At 44.8% G+C, this 21640-nt stretch overlaps 1 protein-coding gene across 1 annotated transcript in view; it reads right to left on the reverse strand.

Moving 5' to 3' along the window:
• Nucleotides 1-21640, reverse strand: part of HUNK (hormonally up-regulated Neu-associated kinase) — a 57177-nt gene that overhangs the window by 34915 nt on the left and 622 nt on the right. Inside the window, exons 2-3 of the mRNA XM_010585330.1 lie at nucleotides 21459-21626; nucleotides 1741-2033 (exon numbers count right to left, since the gene is read on the reverse strand). Coding sequence (XP_010583632.1) covers nucleotides 1741-2033; nucleotides 21459-21626 — 461 coding nt within the window. The remainder of the gene's footprint in view (nucleotides 1-1740; nucleotides 2034-21458; nucleotides 21627-21640) is intronic.

Genomic DNA, 21640 nt, shown 5'->3' on the forward strand with positions numbered 1-21640 from the left:
GTAAATTTTTCAGGGAGAGGAACTGCTGCTGCTGATCTCAATACTGCTGTTAAAAGCTAAACATGTTCATCTGTTCCTGCCAGGTTTTCCTCTGCCCATCTCAGAAACCTTGACCTTTTTCCTTCCTCTCTGTACATACTGGGTATCAATTGATCCCTTAAAGCAATGAGTAGACTTCTTCTTTGTCCATGCTCCAAACTGTGGGGTTAATAATTTAAGGAGGTCAGCAGTTTAACTGCTGATAGAGAACCTGCAGAATAGACCTGGTGGCTGCTCAAATATTTGTTGGCGATACCAGAAATTTAGCTCAAGATGAGACCTCAGTACACCCGAGGTTGTATGTGCACATAGCACATATCCCTAATGGATCACAGGGAACACACAGAGAGACTCAAACAAAAAAAGCAGTCTTCAGAGCGCATGGAGTTCCACCAAGACAGATGCACCCAATGGCGTTACACAGTGGTAGGCAGCTCAGCGCACAGCTGGGCACAGCTGGAGGAGCTCGCTGTGGGCTGCCTTCAGGCAGTTTGCCAGCTGCCTGAACAGCAGCCCTGTGGACAGGTATGTACAACAGCTCTCCATCTTCTACAGAATGAGTGCAGCCAAGGAAATTAAGACCCAGATCCTCAAAACTATTCAGGTGTCTAGCTCCTACAACGTGCCTACATAATGGCATAGAGTTATGGGGCCTGCACAGCTTGCTCAGCATCATTTGGGAAGTATGTGGGAGTCCAGACTTAACACCAGTTGGCCCAAAACTAGAAAGCGGAGTCTACTTCTTAGACAATACCCTATAAATACACCTAAGAACAGAAGAGGAGACATACCAAAGGTCCACCCAGCCCACTGTCCTCCTGTCTCCATAGCAGCCAAAAGCACATAAGCGGAGAAAGGTACAGGGACAGGCAATCTTGTGTGATACCTCCACCTGCACTCTCCCAGCCTCTACCACTTGCTGCTCAGGGACTTCAGGCAGAGGTAGCTACTCCTTATTCAGACTCCCTCTGCAGACTCCTCTCTGATGTACTTGTCCCATTTCCCCTGGAGCCCAGGTAAACTTTCAACTCTGTAGCATACTCCTGCTTATAAACCGATTGAACAAAGGTCCCAAACAAAGAAAGGGACGTATTGCAACAGCTCTGGATCTCTCCTGAGAAGACACTGTGAGATGAACTGAACAGTTGCATATTCTGCATTGTACTTCACCGTCTTCAAACTTGTGAGGTCCTGTTGAGGCAATACAACAAACTGAAAGAGCAGAGAAGCAGAAAGGGACTTCTGTGGTCCCATTCAGGCTTCGTCCCAGCTGTGTCACTGCGAGGCTTTGGGCAAATCAGTTTGTCTCCCTATACCGCTGCACTTCCACCAGTAAAAAAAAACAGACACAACCACCTCCTCAAAGAAACAGTGAAATGATTCATCAGTTAATGTTGGTACAGAGATTTGAAAAGGCAAAATAGTGCTTGCCTACTTTTCCAAAGCACAGGCTTATCTTTAAGGACATGGAGTCAGCATGGTTCTCGTATGCAAGCCTGAAGCTACACACTTATTTAAGGCTTTCTGCAGATACTTTCTAATTTGTAAAATATGAGCACCTAAACAATACAATGAAGATTAGACAAAAAAGCTGTTAGGAATATGTTTTCGTAACAAAGTCTCCTTACTATACAAATAAATGCCAGAATACCACTTAGAAGCTCTGAGATAAAATTTATCAGAGAGGGTTTTTAAGATTACCTGTGAACTACTCCTGCCCGGTGAAGATGTTCAACTGCCAGGATAAGCTGCCGGATGTATTTGCGTGCTTCATGCTCCTCAAGTCTTTTTTTCTCATAGATCTTGTGCATCAAGTTGCCACCAGGGCACAGCTCCATGACAAGGTAGTAGCTGTTTTCAGTTTCCAGTATATCCAGCAGCTGAGCAATATTTGGGTGGCGGATCATTTGCTGGATCTGCCCTTCCCGTCGCAGATTCTTAGTGACATAGGTGTCCTTTTTGGCTCTTTTCTTGTCAATTACTTTCACTGCCACCTAATGAAAAAACAGAGGAGAGGGGGTTGTTAGTAGTCACACCAATGATTTATTGCTTTAACCTTGTATAAACAACCTCAAACAGAAAAAAAAAAATCAAAAGAATGTCAGTCTCAACTGATACACCATGGTTTCAGGCACAACTGCCCAGGTCAGAGGAACAGCTGTCTTTCTAACCCCACTGACAATTTCTTTCTTTATTCCCTTGTATGATGACAGACAAAAGTTATTGCAAGGAAATAGGTAACAAAGGAGAAGAGACAATCTCATTAACCATACCCAAAAACTTAGCACACTTCATGCTAGGCATTTATTTTATCTGTTTTCCCAGAAACTCTTCAGGCTCGTGTTCACAAGCTTTAGGTGTAATTTTTGGCTTGCCCTGGCTTGTATATATGACTTGAGATGATAAGCTTCCATTACAAGTTTCTTAAACTATAGCCAAGTGTTAGTTTTGCATGATTAAACAGAATAAAAACATACTATGAAAACCAAAATAATTTTGGTACCACTCTCTTGGCACATTTCTTTTTCATCTTTTAAAACGTACACGAAAGATGATCCTCTTGTGACTTCTAGAACCGAGCAACTCTGCAAAATCCAAGAAGGCAAAACTTTTTTTTTAATGCAAGTTCTCAGTGGCACACCTGCTTGCAGCTGTCCAAATCAACTGAAGCCCATCATGAAAGTACATAATAAAACTAAGGAGACTGTACGACAATCTATTACACAGCACATGCTAGCGGCTATCCAAGTGCTTTTCCTCTCATTGCTGGTGCAGAACACCACATGAGAACAAAAGGATGGGACCGACTAGGATATCGTTCTGTTCTACGCCTAAAGAATCTGGTTCCTTTTATTGTTTTAATGGATTCACTAAATAGCCACAGTAAAAGTATCTGCCTTTTTCTACCTCAAATTTATAGACACTTACTTATTTATTGAGATTTCTTATTTAGATTGGGTGCTGCAGACTTCCAGGTCACCTGCACCAGACAAAGACTTAACAGCTTGTGCCAGGCTGAGCAACAAAAGGCACTGCAAAATCCTCCTCCCGGGCTCCTCGTTTCCTCAGAGCTCTGCCACAAGAGAAGTCCTTCATGCACCTGGACCCCGCAGCTCGCGCATCATTACCCAAGTGACAGCTGCTTGTTTGTCAGGATGAGAGGGGGGGAAACACGGTGCTTGGTACTGCTGTGTGACACTGAATTTTACATGATGCGAAAGAGTCTTGTTTGCATGGGTACAGGTCCGACAAAACACACACAAAATGCTGCATCTGCCACCCGCCCCAGACAGAGGCACAAAGAAGCTGCATCCGCACCTTTGCTGTCTGCCTTGATTTGGCCTTGGAGGATCTCCTGCACTACCTTACTCCTACAATGAGAAGGAATAACAAATGTGGGGAAAACCTCAGAGTTTTATTTACCCTAGCCTTAACACCCAGACAACAGCATAAGCTCAAGAGGTTTCCGTCCATCTCCAGCTCGTACAACATCCCTCCTCGTGGCCGACAAACTAACTACTCACAGCAAACTCACTTTCAGCCAGGGCCAACTACATCGTGACAACCCACAGCACTGCGGGCTGATGGGCTTCGCCAACAGGGAGGCAAACTTATTCAAAACATATCTGGCCGCCTTCCTAGCTTGAGAAAGTGCCAAGCACACATCAAGCACATGACAGCTTCCAGTCTCACTAGCCACACCTTTATTTTTTCTGCAAGCAAAGGAAAAATTAAATTAGGGAACATTTTGGTTTTCCTTTAGAGAACAAAAGCCACAAAAAATATGGTCTGGAAATATGACAACAAAAATAGATCCATACCCTTTGACACGAATGCCTTGAATCAAAGTCAAGTTTTATCAGCAGAGGAATTGAAGAATAAAACTACAGGAGTTGGGGCTTCATAGTCTGTCCTAAGAGCCAGAAGTCAGTATTGCTGAGTATGTTATTAGCTGGATACATTTCTGCTGCTAAAAGATCATTCTGATGAAATACAGTTGATAAAGAGATAAGGCTGAACACCACACACGAGACAGCTGCCTGGGTGAAGCCCAGCAGCATCAGGGCCATAAACACCTGGAAGCTACATTCCTGACTAGTCACATTAAAGAAAGATCATTTAGTGGTAAGATAAAACAACAGGTAAATAAGAGCTTAACTTGACCATTTTTTAAAGCCTCAGGTGATTCACCAAGGAAACAGTCTTAAATTAGTACATTCCTCCATCTAACGAGATAGAACTGAGAACACAGAGGCTTGCATGGATTATGTAGACAGCAAACCACGGAAGTTATTCTGGTGAGGACAAACAAATTCATGGGTTACAGAAACATGAGATGCCAGATCGTTTGCTGGCAGCACAATACAATCTCTGGGGAAAAAAAAAAAAAAAAAAGTGCTGATATTTTCCACAGCTGCAGGATACAAAACATGGAGTATTACAGTACGGAGCAGTAATCTGTTACTCATATCAGTAAGTCATCCCCAATTCATTGGCCAAAAAAAAAGCACATTACTACACATGTGTGTATCTGCTGCCCAGGCTGAGCATGGCTGTGGAGACAGGGGCAACCACCTGAACCCAGGAGACAGAGCCAACTATGTGACTACTTGATGACTTTTTCACTACCACAAAGATTTAGCTTTCTGTGCCTTATGGACAAATTTTGTCCCTGATTTTGACAGATACTTGGTCAGGCACCCTACCTATCCCAGCAGACAAGCAAAGCTGCTTTCAGAGCCACCCTTGACTCCGAGCTACTGTTCCCCCTTTAAGGCCCCTTGCATCAGGTCTGAGAGATCCACGAGCAGAGCTGACAAAGGTGGAAACAACAGTTATATTTTGGCAACAGCTTTGCACGGGGGAAAGAGAAGAGTAAAACACCAGGCAAGGCTATGGCAGGCATCTCCAACACCAGGCAGGAAACTAGCTTTGGTGTGATACTGCTTGCTCCTGGGACAGATGTGCATGGGACCTCGTGTCCTCTCCTAGGTCCGTGCTGCAGCACAGGGCACCCCAGAAATACCTCAGACAGATGCCCCCTCGCCCTCCATCTCAGGGACTATTCGAAAGTCAGGGTCTTCAGAGAAACCTCTCCATATCTAAAGAAAATATTGTAGTTGACCCTAACACACAAGCAGCCTATCAACTTTCATATGGATGTTCTCCATAATAGCTTCTAGCTTTTGTTCCTCTCTGTTCCTCCTGGGTCTTCTTCCTTACTACTCCTTTCACATATTCTCCTGTCCTCCTAGTCAATGTCCTTTCCCTTGCACTGCAGTTCTTTTTGCTTTTGCTTTCTTGTAGGACCACTTTGCTTTCCTAAATGAAATGCATCCCATGGTACAAGGGTTGTACAAAAGGGTCAGCCGTCTCAGGCAAAGCTCCAGTGGGGTTTTTTCACTTGTTTGGGTTTCTTGGATTTTCCTCTGATTTACAATTTCCTCTGAAGCATATAGAGGAAACCTAGGGATCAAACTCTGCACTCAGTTACTCCAGGGTTGACTTAGCTAAATATCCCTGATCTTGAGTTCATCCAGCATTAGACCAAGGTAAGTGAAGACCGAATGTGCCCCAACACATTTAATATACACAGCCTCCCATACGGTGTAGATGAGTGTGCCTACACCTGAAAATTTCATTCATGCAGAACGAAAAAACATTCAGTAGAGAAAATACTGTAGATGTTAGATAACCATAAAATAAACACATTCGAGCTTTCATAGCCTACTCAAGACATGGCAATTATTCAGTTTTGCTCTCCCAAGTTTCAAGTAGGGACTCTTTGTCTCTGCATCATGCCTATCTCCTGACTTGAATTCTTGGCCAATACTGGCACAGAAGTAAAAAAATAAACGATAAAGCAAGTAATTACTCCGAATATGTAGCAACAGTGGCTCTTGACATTCAACACTTTGCTTTTGGCTAAACCTTTGCTATGTAAATAAATAAATGGTTTAGGTTATTCTGTATTATGAGATACAAAGATGAGTAATAGGCCATATTTTTGGTTCCCGAGTCCCAGAATTACACTGTTGGAATGAATTACTTTCCTGAAGTTTATGGTGTGACACATCATATGAGCAATTGCTGCTTCTCTCGATCGTTGCACTAAAATAGTTCAGGTTGGGCTAAAGCGTACTGAAGGGGAGGTGAGAGGAAAGTGCAAGCACCACTCTTCTCCACAGATCCTTGGAGAAGACAGTGACATGGCTTACAGAACCAAGCAGCTAAAGCACCATCAGCAAATACAGGCACGTGTCACCACCCAAACAAAGGCACACATTTGACACACACGGGTGGAGGATTTTTGCCAGCTAGTGTTTTAGGAGGGTTTGTGAATCTGCAAGAGGGAGGCGGGGGGGTGGAGCTGACTGGCACCAAACTGCACAAAAACAGTCACAGCAAGGCGCTGAGAAAAAGCAAGAGACAGTTTAAAGGACTAAATCTTGCCTGGAGAAATCTGGGAGACAGGGCTTCAGTTGCTATATTGCTGCTGCATCCAGAGAAAACACATTTTGCCTCCTCTTTGTAAACAGTCATGGCTTGACATATGAAATTGCAACGAAGCATGGAAGGTGGCTCACACACATCCTAAGCATGCCCCAGCGTAGCATCCATAAGTCCACGCAAGAGGCACATTTCGTGTCGGGCAGCTCCCCAGATCTGTGCCGCGACAGCACACTGAGCCCATGGAACCGGTGAAGGGTCTGCTGTGCCAGGCAGGAGGAACCTCCAGGGGCTCAGTGTGCATTAGTCAAAGTCATCTTTTCACCCTCCCCTTCTGCTGGCTATTTATAACCCTGCCAGTGACACTTGGAAAAATCATGGGTCAAGAAGTAGTGCCTTTGTTAGGGAGGGAAAGATGTTTGCTTACCCAGTGGACATGCAAAGGTCTATTTAGATCATTGCCTGACTGCTCTGCAGCAGTGTCGTTTTGCCAGACTGCAGCTCAGTCTTACTGAGAGATTTTTTTTCTTTGGACCAACCCTCCATAAATACTCCTTGATGTTGGAAGTCTGCTTTGAAAACTCGTATTTTTCAGCTTCTGTTGTGCTTCAATAAGAAATTCAAGGCATGGTATGCCTGCAGTGTACTGCTGATGAGAAACCAAAGGTTAGATACCAGGATGAAGCTGAACACAGAAACGTAATAATATTGGGGGGGGAGGGAGAATCCAAGCCTGCTGTAAAACCTATTTTCAACTACATACAAAACTGATGGAAGGTAGTCAGGTTTCTGGTTTTTTTGGGTGGTTGTTCCCCCCCATCCCAAAGCTGCAAAGAGCTTTATTCAAGCCATGCTTTTACAGTAAAAACTTCTATCCCTCTACCTAGCTTTCCCTGGTGAATCTCAAACTTCAAAGACACATCATGATTCCACCAGAATAAAAACCAAGTAACAACCATATGACCAGCAGTGACTTGTCACACAATATGTTAGCACTCAGGGAACCCAGGTCTGAGTTCAGCCTTGGGTTTCTTGCTTGCCAGATCAGATGTCTTTGCACAGGCTGTCTCTTGGCAGAAGGATGCACCTCAATGGCAGCAAGCCTTCCTGTTTGCCAGAAAACGGGTTTTCTCAATGGCCTGTTTGCTGAGTCAAAGTCAAGAGGTCTTGAACAATACTCATGTCAGACACTTGCAATAATATCTAGAACAGTTTCATAGCAGTGGCCCCAACTTGGCAAATAATGTTATAACATGTTTAACTTCACAGAGAACAGAAGATTGCATGTGACCTTGCAAAATCAGGGTATGACATTTTGAGGACTTTTTAAGAGTTTTCCCCACTTACCCACACACTTGAATTGTTTCCTTCTGCAAATTCTCTCCTAACTTTAAATAAGAGGAAGGCAGTTCCTGCAGACCTCTGCCAAACAGAGCTCCAGCTGAATTGAGAGGAAACTGGTTTGAATAAGAATCCAGCAGGCACTGTGGGATTTGGCCAGGAGACCAACATAGCACAAGAGCAGCAACTTCAACTATCGGAGGGGCTATTCAACTACTGGAGGGACAACCCCCCCGCCTTTTTTTTTTCCTTCTTCTTTCCCCCACTCTTTTTTTGCCAGAGTCTACTCCTGGCAGACCTGCTGGAGATGATGCCAAGCCAGGCAGCAGGGCTGACTCTCAGCACCATCCTGGACCATGGGCTGTGAGAGGCTTGGTGCACCCTGACCATTCAGATGAAGTTCAGAGCCGTAGGCTACGGGGTGCAGCTGGGGGACAGTCAGTGGGACAGCCTGAGACTTGGACTTCTGCACCTAAACCCACAAACCTTTACTGCCTGGTTTAAGCTTAGCTAGGAGAATGAGACAAAGAGCCAGACCAGGTAGATATTTTACAGCCATCGTTAGTGCAAACCCATCTCCAGCTCTTTTTGAAGTGCCCAAGAAGGCTCATGCAATGAATTAATCTTCTTTTCTTTCTTCCTTTCAGCGATAGCTGTCTAGCATGACTTGTAGCTTGCTTTGTATTTACCACTGTTCTCACCACAAAAATCTGAGCTTAAGTTTTCAAAACCGACTGGTGATTTTGGGTGGCCAATTCGAATCATATTAAACAGACCTAACTTTGAAGCCTGCACAGTTGTCAGCACAGTCCTGAAAGCAATCCCTTCAAGGGCATCTCAGTTTGGGCAACCAACCAGCTTTTCACAACTGAATTCAAGGATTAGAAAATGCCTACTTCATTCATTGGGTAGAGTTTATTCTTTCTTTTAGCGGTTACAGCTTAGCAAATTTTACAGTACAGCAAAGGAATAATTTTTTAATATAGCAAGTTCCAGTATCTTAAGAAATAAAGCATTAAAGAAAAGGATTATCCAAGCAAATGCATACCAGAAATCAATAAACTGCACACCTTCAGGAAGGACCAGACATGTCCCACTCAGGACAGACAGAAATCACAGCTCTTCCGTTAGGACTGTCAGACACAGATGAGTCTAGACACCATCACACAAACACAAACTTACCTTTCACCATGGAACTAAACACAACAAAACTGTAAGAAAGTTAACATGCTTGATGTTAGGCATTTGCCAAATTACCTTGCAGCCCATACCACCCAATTCAGAAAACCTGTCTGAAGAGGCTCCCAAGGGTGTCATTTTTGGTGGGACTCCCTTCGGCTATCCTGCTTGGCTTCCCAGTTCCCTAACAAATGTTAGCATCTATTCACTTTTCAAAAACTGCTTTCAAAGAAAACCACAGAGCATTTCTAAAGTATCACAAGAAGGTAACCGCTTGTTAATCATTCTGCTTACAGCTTAGCCATTCACTTCAAGGAAGCCAGCAATCGTCCAAACCCACAGCAATCTGTAAAGGCAGACTCTTCCACAAGAATAAGGCCTGTCCCATTTATCAAGGATAGAAAAGGACAACCATTCAGTGATGGCCATCTGATACCTTTTGTATTTGCCCTGTATGCTTGCTACAAATGCAATAGGGGGGACAGAGGTCGAGTTAAACATGTGCATGCATGTGCACATATATGCACTGTGAAAAGGCTGCTCAGTAGCTATACTATTAGAGATGCATTGAGGTTTTACGTTAAACAAGCAGTATCATCTCTTTGCTTCATACTTGAGTGGTGATGTTTGGTCTTTGATACTTTTTGTATCTGCTCTTTGTAGGACAGCTGAATATAGTTTTTCTTCTGTATTTGCTCTGACATTAGTAAAATCAGCAATCAAAAGAGGTAGAGAGGAGTCACTTCTGTCAAAGTATTCTCTTCTCTTCTGAGTCTCTGGCAGCATAAGCCAAGAGTTTTGAGCTTAGCAATACATAAAAACAGCTGCTGTAGAGACGAGTACAGGATAAATGTCTCAGTAGGCAGGAGGCCACTCTCTCTGTTGGCAGACCAGATACAGTTAGGAAAGCTTGAAATCAGCCCCTGAAGAAATATAAACTCTTCTAAATAAGAAAGTACTTCCAAGTATGCTCACTCGTATATTTCGGATTCAAGGTAGCTTGAACAGAAAGAATCAAATCGCCAGGGGATGAAAAGAAAATCTTACCATTACCTACAACCCAAATACAACAGTATCCAGCAATGCAGAAAAGGATTCAGGAGTACTTTAGATAAGCAAATGAAAATAAGCCCCCTTGATGCCACAGCCAACTTAAATATAATCCCTAAAAGCATAAGCAGCATGTATTTGTTAAAATAAGAAAAGTATTAATTACACCTGTCCAAGGCACTAGGGACTATTATTAGATTACTATATCCAGTTCTGGTGCCAGTAATTAAAAAATTATTATTAAAATGATTAAAAATTTGGAAAGAGTTCTGAAAAGCGCTTCAGGAACACTCTGAGGTCCAAAAACTGTTTATTGTAGTAACTGACTGAAGCTCAAAATATTTAATTAGGAGAATGTTAAGCACTGACTTCATGATTTTCTGCAAGTACCTACATGAAGAAAAGATTTCTGATAATAGAAAGCTCTTAAATCTAATAAAATAAAAATTATCTTCCCAAAAGGTAAATTGGGCAAACTCAGGCTATAAACATGATCCATGTTTCTTTAGGTGTGGTGAAGTACTGATAGAAAGATCTTATCTTACAGAGATGAATGTAGATCTTGAATTTCCCCCCCCTCTCTTAAAAGTATGCAATAGCTCAACAAAACATTGATACAGATACTCCTGAAAAGAATACTGGGGCTTGTCTTCTATAGTCAGGCTGTATGACTGCTGTGATCCCTTTGGGCTTCAGTGCCTGTACATATGCGAAGAGTCTCTCGTCCCTGCAGAGAGTGGCAGGGGACAAGGCGCGACACAGAAGATGGGGGTTGATCTAGGCAAGACGCTCTGGGAGCCGTCAGCAGTCACATCAAGGGATGTAAATTTTGCAAGCTCTTTCTGACATCCTTGCTGGAGCTCCCCAGCGCAGAAGACATGAAGTGTCACGAGGAGTCATGCAAATATTGCTGCTGCTGCAGACAGCCCAACTCACCCACGGCTCTGCTGCTGACTGTATCGGCACAGTCAAATTAGTGTTTCCACGGGGAGACAGGGTTTTGATGTGTTGAGGCACTGGTGTTTGTAAGGGCACACTACGGGGTTGCTCCCACTATGCTAAGAGCAAGGGCAGACCACACGAAGGTTTTAAGACTATCAACATTACAAAGCTGTGCGGACAGACTCCTCAGGGCTTCCTCACGTTCTACCTTAGTGCCCTTCCACATGGTAAGGCATCCCCCATATTTCTGCAGCTCTTCTTCCCTTTTCTTCTTACTTCAGTCAGGAAGGAAGGAAACAGAGTGGAGGCAATTACTGACTTAACACATGAGTAACACCTTGTCTGATGTGGTCCATTTCCACAGAGCAGCTCACCTTCACTGGAGGAGAGCCGTTCTCGGTCATATTTCTCTTCAACGTGCTTTTTATTTCACATCATATTTATGGGTAACTTCAAGCCATACTTCACGGGCAACTATAGCTATCCTCTCCTGGACATGCTTCTGCACCACTGTTTCCATAAAGCCAGCTGGCCCCTTCCCTCTCATCTTCTGCTTCACTCCCTTTTCAAATGACTGACAGACAGACATACTCCTACCTGCTAGCAGCTCTGCCACCTGAAATGGCCAGGCCTTCAGAGCACAGGGACCAGCAGCAGATGGTTTTGAGGCAAGGAGGATGCCATAATTCTGCCCCTGCCCAGCCGCTCTGAACAGAAAGCCCCACGAATTACATTTTTCCTTGGTGCTACATGTCCAAAGCAGCAGAATTTGTACAACACATGGATGCCACAGCATCAGAGCACAGCCTGGGGAGCAGGAACCTGTGTGGCTACAGCACAGCCCCATCCATGGGAAGGAACGCAGGGCTTGTCTTGAGTAGGTCATGGAGGGGATCTATCTCCCTTCTGGCAGAAGGAAACCAATTCCAGTGACCTTTCACTGCTCTCCTAGTTAACTAATTAACGGGGTAGTCATAACTGCACCCCCCCAAGGGAGAGGAGCACATTTTTACCTCCCTGGCCTCTAAAGATATTTACACAAGTCAAGAGAGATTACACAAGAGACTGATGGAAGTAGTGTTGGCATAAAGCCAGACACGGAGATACATAAGGATGCACTAAAGAGGTTCCAAAAGAAATCCTTACGAGCTTGTCAAAACCGGCCTCCGGGCCGGAGACATCCCCTGCAAGGAGAAAGCGTGTCTCCGAATGCCTGGGGCAGCTGGGTTTGCCTTGCCATTGACAGGTAAAATATTCGTCAAGTATCACTTTCCAAACATTAGCTGTTTTTCAGAAAAGGGCTTTCTGACTCCCATTCATAAGGTAAGACTGACATGCTGAAACACCACCCAGCACTTAATGTGAAAACTCTTTGAGCTCAAGGTATGACGAGCTAGCGGAAAAGACATTTTTCAGGGCCTGTCATACAAGCGCACGGGAAGCCTGACGTGCAGTCACTGCGGCAGATGGAAAACCCATTCAGACCAGCAAGGTCCTCATTTCACATCGACGGAAGTCGATGGCTCCTCACAGCCCCTCACGGCGGAAGCCAGCCTGACAACTGCTGCGAACAGAGGTCCTCTCCACCCAGGCCCGGCCTGAAGAGCCTGTCAGGACAAGAAGCAGCCACCGGAGCTGAGGCACGGCAAGGCACAGCTGATGCCTCGGGTCGCAAGCGAAGCGCGCCCAATCCAGCTGCTTCTGATAAACCATAACTTGCCTTCCTAATGCTGAAAACTCCTGCCACAGTGAGATGGATGAAGATCTCGGATTACATGTGGGGAAGCAAAAGGAGAGGAGCAATACCAAATGACGTTCCTTCAACGCCGATCCCTGCAGGAGAAACCTGGTGGCTCATGCCACTTCCCATTTTCCTGATCATGGACTCGTAACGTGTTTCAGATTAAACAGTCCCTGTTTCACATTTTAGTGATCAAATGCATAACTGGACTTACAGAAGACTAAGTGTCCCTGACTTAAAGCACTTTAATACCGATATAGCTTTATGGCTTTAAGGAAGAAAAAAAAAAAACAACCAACAAACCAAACAAAAACCCATGAGCCACTGCTTTTGAGGCCCAGGTAATACCCTCCTTTGTAATGATTTAAAACACAGCAGATAAAACATTTACAATTGTTGGGAGCCAAGAAAAAGGTGTCTCCAATAAAGTTTTTATATATAAATAATATGTTCTCTCCCTTAGCTCTATGGACGTTATTCACAGAAAAGAAATTTATTCTGTTAAAAAAAATGTTTCCATGACAATCTTCCACAACAGGCAGAGAGCAAAGGAACTTTATTATATATAACTTATCTTTTTTTAGTTCTCTTTGTTGCAATGATTTTTCTCATAGCACTAGTACCACTGATCTTGCACTGCAACTGAGAAGAGCCCTGGTGGGCCTAGCATTAAAGGTGTTGGACCTACAACTCAGCAGCAGTGCAATAGCAGAGCAAAGCATTGAAAGAAAAGGAAACTTCGGTCAGGGCAGCACCAGCTTTCTGTTCATTTTTTTGCAACTGGTCTCCCTGGGGGACCACAGTAAATCCTCCCAGGCTCTTTCCATGAGGATGAGGTTTGATCCTGCTCCCTGCAAGCACCGATCCTAAGTGGAGATCAACACACAGGTTTTGCAGGGATTCACCTTATCAGCTTCGAAACAGGTACCTCCGTCCTAGCGTGGGGTGGGCCCCAGAGCTGTGCTTGTGATGGTGGCTTCTCTCTTACTCCAGTAAAGCTTACTGGAAAAACCTACCCGGTTCTCTTCATCAGCACGACCTCCATCACGGCATTGGCACTGCTAGATTCGCACCTTCCAGGAGAACAGCCACCAGACAACCCATCAGAGAAGCACAGCAGGAGAAGTTTCACAGAGCCACAGAATCAAAAGGTTCAGGTTTTTGGTTCTTCAGCTGATCTGAAAATAACAGCTAAGCCAATCTGGGGCTGAAGTAATGCAAAGTGTGGCTACGTGGCAAGCAGAAGAGTACTCGAGATGGTCTGAATCTAGCCAGTACTGGTTTGCTTTGGTTCGGTTGTATCCCATGCTGCTAGGTGAGCACCAACACAGCAATCCACCTAATTCTTCTGGGTGGTATCTACCCAATCAACCCAACTTTAGACAGTTTTAGATGCTTCTCCATAACCTTGAAGAGTAGTGTAGTCAGCATGTAAACTCTCAGCTAATTTTATATTATTGTTCAGTTCAGTTTATATTATTGTTCATACAACACAACAGCTTAGGTTTTAGACAGACTGTTACAATTCAGTTGCCAGATGATTTGTCGCACCATCTCATGACTGCTTTCCTTCTGGGTTTATATCCTTGTGAAGAGTAAGTGCTGCTCATTAATAACCTCCATTTTCCCGACTGCAGGCAAACAAATAACTCATGAGGGCAAAGATGCCTAATGTGTCACATCCGCTGAAATATATCAAGCTACGGTAGCATTCTCCAGCTCACTGGTATAAAAGGAGATATGGCAAACTGCAAGATGTAGAAAGCAAGACGTGTTTTAATTACCAAGACATTTACAAGTAACACATGCCTACAAAAACAGGCACACAGCTTTATGCATCATTAAGTATGTTAAAAATACAAAACTTCGAAGAACAAATACAAGGATCCAGATGTGAGCATCGCATAAGAACTACACCTGGTGTCAATTCAACCTAAACACTCGGCTTCCCTCAATCCTGCATATGCCACTAAAAGTATAACAGTCTATACAAAAAGCAGCACATTGCTGACATGCACTGTTAGTGACGTCCTTAAAACTGCTGAATGTAAACTTGAAAGCAGATTATCTCAAGAGGATAAGCACCTGCCACATGTGCATGAATTCAGCTCATTGCAGAACAAGTTGCAAGCTACAGCTGAAAAATATTAAAGCAATCTTCCTGGAAGACAGACTGCATTAATGAACAGGCTATTAAAAGCCTATTCCCACTTATGCCAAGTATGCAACATAGAAAAGGGTTAGAGGGAACAGCGTGGCTTTATAACAAGTGCCTGATGCAACTGGTTGTTCTCCAGGTGAACAAACTGTTAGCAGGTAATCATATAGCAAACTGAGCAGGTAGGTGCACATCAGAAGTTTCTGATTAAGGCATTTATTCTGCCTTATGCTCAAATTCTTGCATGCTCCATAACACGTATCGGGGAATGCTATGCTGACACAGCAACTTATCTTCTGGTCCTACTTCCAGCCAAGTTCTCACTGATGCCACTGCAACCATGACACTGTCCTTCAAATAATTTTCTGAAGTATCATCTGTTAACAAAACTGTATGTTTAATAGCTTCAATACAAATTATGCATCTGCACACATACACACAAGCCTCTGTAGAAAGAATAGTGTCAATGCTGCGGAAAACAAACACTTAAAGGCAAGGAAATGTAAAAAATCAGGCTGCAGAAACACCCTCATTTCATTCCCTTGGTGCATATAATTAAGAACAGCATATCATCCAGGTACAACAGGTGGCAGCCATTAATAAAAGTGAACAGCATCCTAGGAGAAAGCCACTGTGCAGATTTGCAGTAAGCACTTTTGAAAACAACCTTTTTTTGGATAGAGAAAAAACTTTAAAATATGTAGAGAAACAGGTAAGAAGAGAACTACTAATTAAATACTTACAGTGAGAGAACAAACACATCTAGGAAACTGATATACAAGTATCACTGGAGGACGAACATAAAATAACAGATGAAGTTTCAAATTAAGATCCTGTGGCTTTACCCTCTGAGCCACTGAAATCAATGAAAACATTCCAAGTTTCACAGTTTTACCTACAACCTCATGATATTTGGGGGACAAAAAAGGAAAGGATTGTACTGAAAGACCAGTGACCACCTTAAAAACTCAACTTTTGTTTGCAATGAAGTAACTTCCTGGCCTATTTAGTTGGCAAGATGGTTTTGCAAGTGAAAGTGACCCACACAGACACAGTCATGACCCTCAAACCTCAGAAATTAGACAAAGGTAAAGATCCTAGAACTATATATGAGCATATACCAAATTTCCCAGGTTTTAAAAGCCCGTACTACTACTTGGATGACCCTGGATCTTGAGATGCAGACAAGATTGACAATGGCAAGTCCTGGCACAGAAGCCCTCAATAGGAAGCCTCCATCAGTGCTGGTTTCCCTGATGAAGAGCAGAGATGTCGCAGGGGGAGACATGATTACCAAGGGCATTAACGGGGCAAGATCTCACTTGCCAACACACCCAAAGGCCTTTGGCCACCAAGTCTCCACTCCCTGGAGTCTATGGTGGAAGACACAGGGGAAAGGTGAATTTACTCAAGGCAAAATTAATACTGTGACATGTGAAAGTGTATATAGCATCATAGCACCTGCTGTTGTCTACTGGAACCACTTTTGTCCCTATTTACCTGCATCCATCTGCTTATATTCTCTTAAACAGACAGAAATTGTGTGAAATGAGGCACTCCAGCCTTTGCTTCAGGTAAGAGGTCCTGACGGGCTCAGATGAGAGCTGCCTCCTCTGTCCTACCCAAGAAGAGGACAGAGGGGTCTGCAGTAGGAGAGGGCTTGCAATGGGAAAGGTGGGGCGCAGGGCCAGGGACTGATGCCACCGCAATATGGACTTCTCTATACTCTCACGTAAACGCTGCTTAAACTGACAGCCGGTGCCTAGTCACAGGAAGCATTTTAGGAGATGGCTGCCTCAGCTGGTGTAGAGCAGTCACATAACTTGCACGACCTGCATCTCACACAGACTCCATGGCAGGCAGCCCCAGCCCCAAGTCGCTCCACACCTACCGAAAAGGCTGGGAGCTGTACCGTTCCCCCTGTGCTCATTGAAAAGCGCTTCAGAAGGCGAAGGCAGGGCATGAAGTTCGCACAGAAACACGCCTGCTACGCCAGTGTATAATTTTGCATAATACACACAGTGCAATGTGCCCCTAGCAGGCGACAGCCGTGCAAGTGCCCTTTGGAAACACTTCACTCCTCCGAGGAGGGCCTGCCAGAGCAAAAGACACATTTCCAGCTCTCTGCAGGGAGGCTGCTCTGCCCACCTACCCACCCCAGCACCTCCAGGGTGCCCAAATACATCTCTTATTTTTTTTACCTCTTTAATACAGAAATACATCCTGAACATGAACTCTTCTGTGAAAAGGCCACTTTTAATATTAATTGCTTTGCCTCCATAGAAGAAACTGGTAAATTATATTTTTAGCCGCTGCTTCCCACTGTTGCAGAAAGCCACTTGACTAACTGCAACTAAAAATGTACCTTTTCCGAGCTTAACAATAGCGCTAAAGGAAACGATAAACAAATCTTTTGGCGGATGAGAAATCAAATGATTCAATTTGCCTCAATGACTTTTTTGTAGTGTTAAAGGTTATACCTAAAAGTAGGTAACGTAATCCCAGTTCAAGTTTGTTTATAACAACTTTGGCTCAATATATTGTCAATACATTGTCACTCCGCAACGCCATATGGAGTTATTCGGACATTTCATCAGGGTCCACAGCAGATAACACAGTCTATTAGGTCTATTAGCAGAGCCTCATACCACCCTCACCACAGTGATGGCAACGTAATCTCAGCTGTCTAAAAATGCAAAAAATCATTATCTTGCAATATCTGCCTTTGCCCGATTCCCGTTGCCCAGCAATTGACCCTTCAGAGCCCCAAGCAGAAGGCTTGAAACAATCCAAGAGTATATTGTGCACAGGCTCGCAAAGTTAGCTGAATACAGCTAACTCAGCAGGGTTTCAGAGCCACAATTTAAAGCTAAATTGGCTTGCTCTTCATAGAGGAACTATGTTTCCTTAGGATTAGCAATAAAGACTGCCTGAGCTGATCTGACAAATCAGCCTTTTACCCAAAAATGTCAGATTATAGGCTGCGATAATTTTATTCAACAGCAGTGGAAAGAATAATCTGTTCGACATTCTCCTGCGCTCAGCTAAAATACACTTAATTGCATCAGGCACTACCAAACATTTTTCAAGCCCAGAAAATAACAACATGCCTGACACTATGGCAACATAAACCGCAAGAAGTACCATAAAAGATTTGATTTAAAGTCCAATGCTAAAGACGTTCACAGGGAAGGTTTAAAAATCTCACCTTAGCTCACCCTCTCGTGCTTAGGCGCTAGTAGGGGCTGCTGATTCCTGTCCCACACAGGTCACTCTAAAGGCATTGTCTATCAAGCTGTCCTCGAAGCAGCTGGTAATGTAACTAGAGTTTGGCCCACAATATATAACATCTCATGCTCTCTTGAAGACCTCTTTAGCTTCTAGCAATTTCAGGGTGAGGTAATGGCAGATTTTTGGCATCCATTCCGTATTGCCTTGATTCTGTACAATGCATTGTGTCAGTGCGATGGATCTGAGCCTAGCTGGGGACTCGTTAATCCACAGATTTCATTTCTAAACACACAATTTTCTGAAACAATAATGCGCATTAACTCCTCTGGAGTTGCTGAAGTCTGGTGCAAATCAAAACCTGTTTGGTCCCCCCTTACTGAAGTCAGATGTTTCAGTGACCATAAGGGCCCGGGCTCTGCCAAAACAGCTACCAGACATTAGTAGCAAGACTTCTACTTTACACTATCATGGCAATTTTATTGAAATTCAGGCAATGCCCTTGCTCAACCACAGCTTTACGAGACAAAAATCAGATGTATTTTGAAAGCAAAAAAAAAAAAAAAAAAATTGACATGCAGGCACTAATCCTGGAATAATAGGCTCATAAAACATCAGCTTAGAAAAATGCAGCAATTACACTGATCCAGTGAGCTGTCCACGGGAGACAGCTTTGTTTCCACATTTTGTTTTGCTGAACTCCACTTGTGAGTGTATTAAGTGTACACTGCTGCAGATTAACTTTTCTTCCGCAAGCGAGCAGAATAGAAGACTATACACGTCCAATTCCTGGCTCACGCCACGGACGGAGGGACAGCATCAGGCCCTTACGGAGCTATCTTCTCTTCCAGCCTCTGGAGAGGCATGGCGTTGCTCTTGGGGGGATTTTCCCCCCAAGACAAGGCAAGTTTAGGGATGGAGGTGGGTAGGGAGGGACGACAGGAGGTAACTGCCACATGCGGCTACTGATGCCATGTCTCAGACAGCTCCATTAACTCCAGCCTGAGTTTGGCTGTCTGATGTCTGGAGAAGGAGGTCTGTGAGGTCTGAGCATCGGTGTCACCCAGGCCCAGATATGGCACTGTCATACCTAACTCTCCAGCACCTGGTCTGCTGTTCACTGAGATTTCTCAGAAGGCACAAATATAGCTTAATCAATGGAACTGGCCCTTCATGTATCAGAATGCTTTTGCGGAAGTACTTTGCCATGGGGATAAACCATTTCTTACGTAAAATGTCCTCTTCCCACAGAACCTCCTCCCATGACCTGCTGCTGCTGGTCCCCATGCTCACGTGGCCTCGCACTTTCGCTCCCGATCCCATTCCCACCCTTGCCAGCCTCAGCCTCCTCTCCGACACAGCCTTGCACTCCAAAAGAAAGGAGTCTGGGTAAGCAGATGTTTTTCTTCTCCTCCTCATATCACAGGCAGAGCTCAGTCACCCATGGTGGGCTCCATGTAGGCAGAGCTGCCAGCAGCTGTGAGGCAGAGCCAGTTTGGGCACGTTTCAGCTGCCTTTGGCTGGAGGCCATGCAAAAGCTTGGCAGAGGAATATGCCCAGAAGAGCTGAGTGTCCATCAGCTCTCTACTCGGGGTGAAATTCTCCCATGGGGTCACGCGTGGGACGGAAAGCATTCACCCCTCGGGTTAGAGGGAGGAACCTCACTGAGATAGGACCTCACCTGAAGCAAATAATTAATTACTCTTATCTCCTATCCATTAACTCAAATGGCTTATCCATAAATACCTGGAATTAAATAGGTGGATTTTCTGGGAAGATGGACCTTTGATTAGTCAATTTGAAACTATGCAACTGATCTTTCACCAGCTGAAGTTGAAAGCAAGAGCTTCCTTTGATCCCATGATACAAGATCAGGTCAGACAGAGCTCAGAGATCATCATGCCTGTCCACAAAGGCAGACACAGCAGCTCAGCAGGAAGGAAGTGTGATTCTCCTAGAGTTTCTGCTTGTCACTTTGTCACAGTGCAAGTTATTCAAAACATGGAGCGGGGGGGAAGCAGCAGGCCTGGGAGCTGAGACAGAGGGGCGTGTGGTGTATCTTTTTATTTTTTCCCCTCTTAACAGACTGAGATAAATGTAGCAATCCAAAAAGGTGGAGGTGGGAAGGACGTGTGTGTGCATGTGCCTTTTTATCAACTGGAGGATCATTGGATGTATCTGTTACCAAGGAGAAGCACATGCTTGGTAACAGAAGAGAGCAAAAAAAATTTTTTTTTTTGCATTCCTATATGATAACAATCACTAACCTTATCATTTTTCTCATGATGAAATTCAGAGCCCTATATTAAATTTCACTCCGTGACAAATTTACTGGAATGAAAAAAAAGAAAAAAAATTATATCTGAGAGTGCAGGAATGCAAGCTACCAAGATGCAATCTTAACAGCAGCACACTTACAGTGCTGCTGGAGCTGGAGGAAATTACACTCTGCTTAGCCCCACTGGTCCAAGGAGCTCTCAGTAACAATAAGGCATCCTGCTTTGGGTAGCCCTCTGTTAAGCATGTGATAAAACAGAGGCAGAAGTCAGATAGCTCCAACAACTCTTCATCGGGGGGCCCTAGCAGGCTTCTCCTTGCTCTGTTTACCGCCCAGCCAAAGCCCCTACTAGTCTTTATAAGGTTGTGACACATCCTGATTGATGGCTAAAAGCCTCCACTGAAGGGTTCTGGATAATAAACAAAAAGCAGAGACCCACCACGGACTTTTCTTCCCAGCACCCTAGGAAAAAAACCCCCAAAACATCCAGGGTGCAGCTCGCATCTTTTGCCATGCCGCGATATCAACAACTTCTAATCGCTGAACTGTACCCCCTCCTGCAGGCACACGCAGCATCTCCCATCGCTCTGATAAGCAAGAAGTACCTGTATGTACCTACACGTGAAATGTCACGACTAGACGGCACACAGTGGTGACTGGTCATCCGCAATACCAGTCTCACCATTAAAAACACATTTCTGACCAAAAGATAAGCAAACAAATAGAAGAAAAAAAAAAAAAAAAAAGACAGGTCGAGGCAACCGAAGTATTTCAAGAGGAAAGCAACATTACAGCCACGGAAATCTCAGTACGCGAGGGAGAAGCGCCGTTTCCACGCCCGCAGCGCGCGGCAGCGCCGCGGGGAAGTTGGGAGGGAGCCCCGCGGCCCCCGGCTCGGCGCCCCCCGCGGGGGGGAGGGGGGGTGTCTCCCCGGGGGCTCATCCTCCCGGCCGGCAGAGACCCGGCACACTCATCTCACACACCGCCGACCTCCCCAGCCGCCCCCCGCCCCCCCCGAGGGGCGCCCGGCGGCCCCGGCCCGGTCGCGGTACCTTCTCTCCGGTGAGCACATGCAGCCCCTCCCGGACCTTGGCGAAGGACCCCTCTCCCAGCTTCCTGCCGATCAGGTAGTTGCCGACCCGCTTGGTGTGCTGGAAGTCGCGGAGCCCCTCCCGCGGCGCCGCCGCCGCCGCGCTCAGCCAGGCGGCCAGGAAACTGCCCTCCGCGCCCGCCG

The sequence above is a fragment of the Haliaeetus leucocephalus genome, unplaced genomic scaffold, assembly GCF_000737465.1.
Source record: "Haliaeetus leucocephalus isolate CR32 unplaced genomic scaffold, Haliaeetus_leucocephalus-4.0 Scaffold93, whole genome shotgun sequence".
Taxonomy (NCBI): domain Eukaryota; kingdom Metazoa; phylum Chordata; class Aves; order Accipitriformes; family Accipitridae; genus Haliaeetus; species Haliaeetus leucocephalus.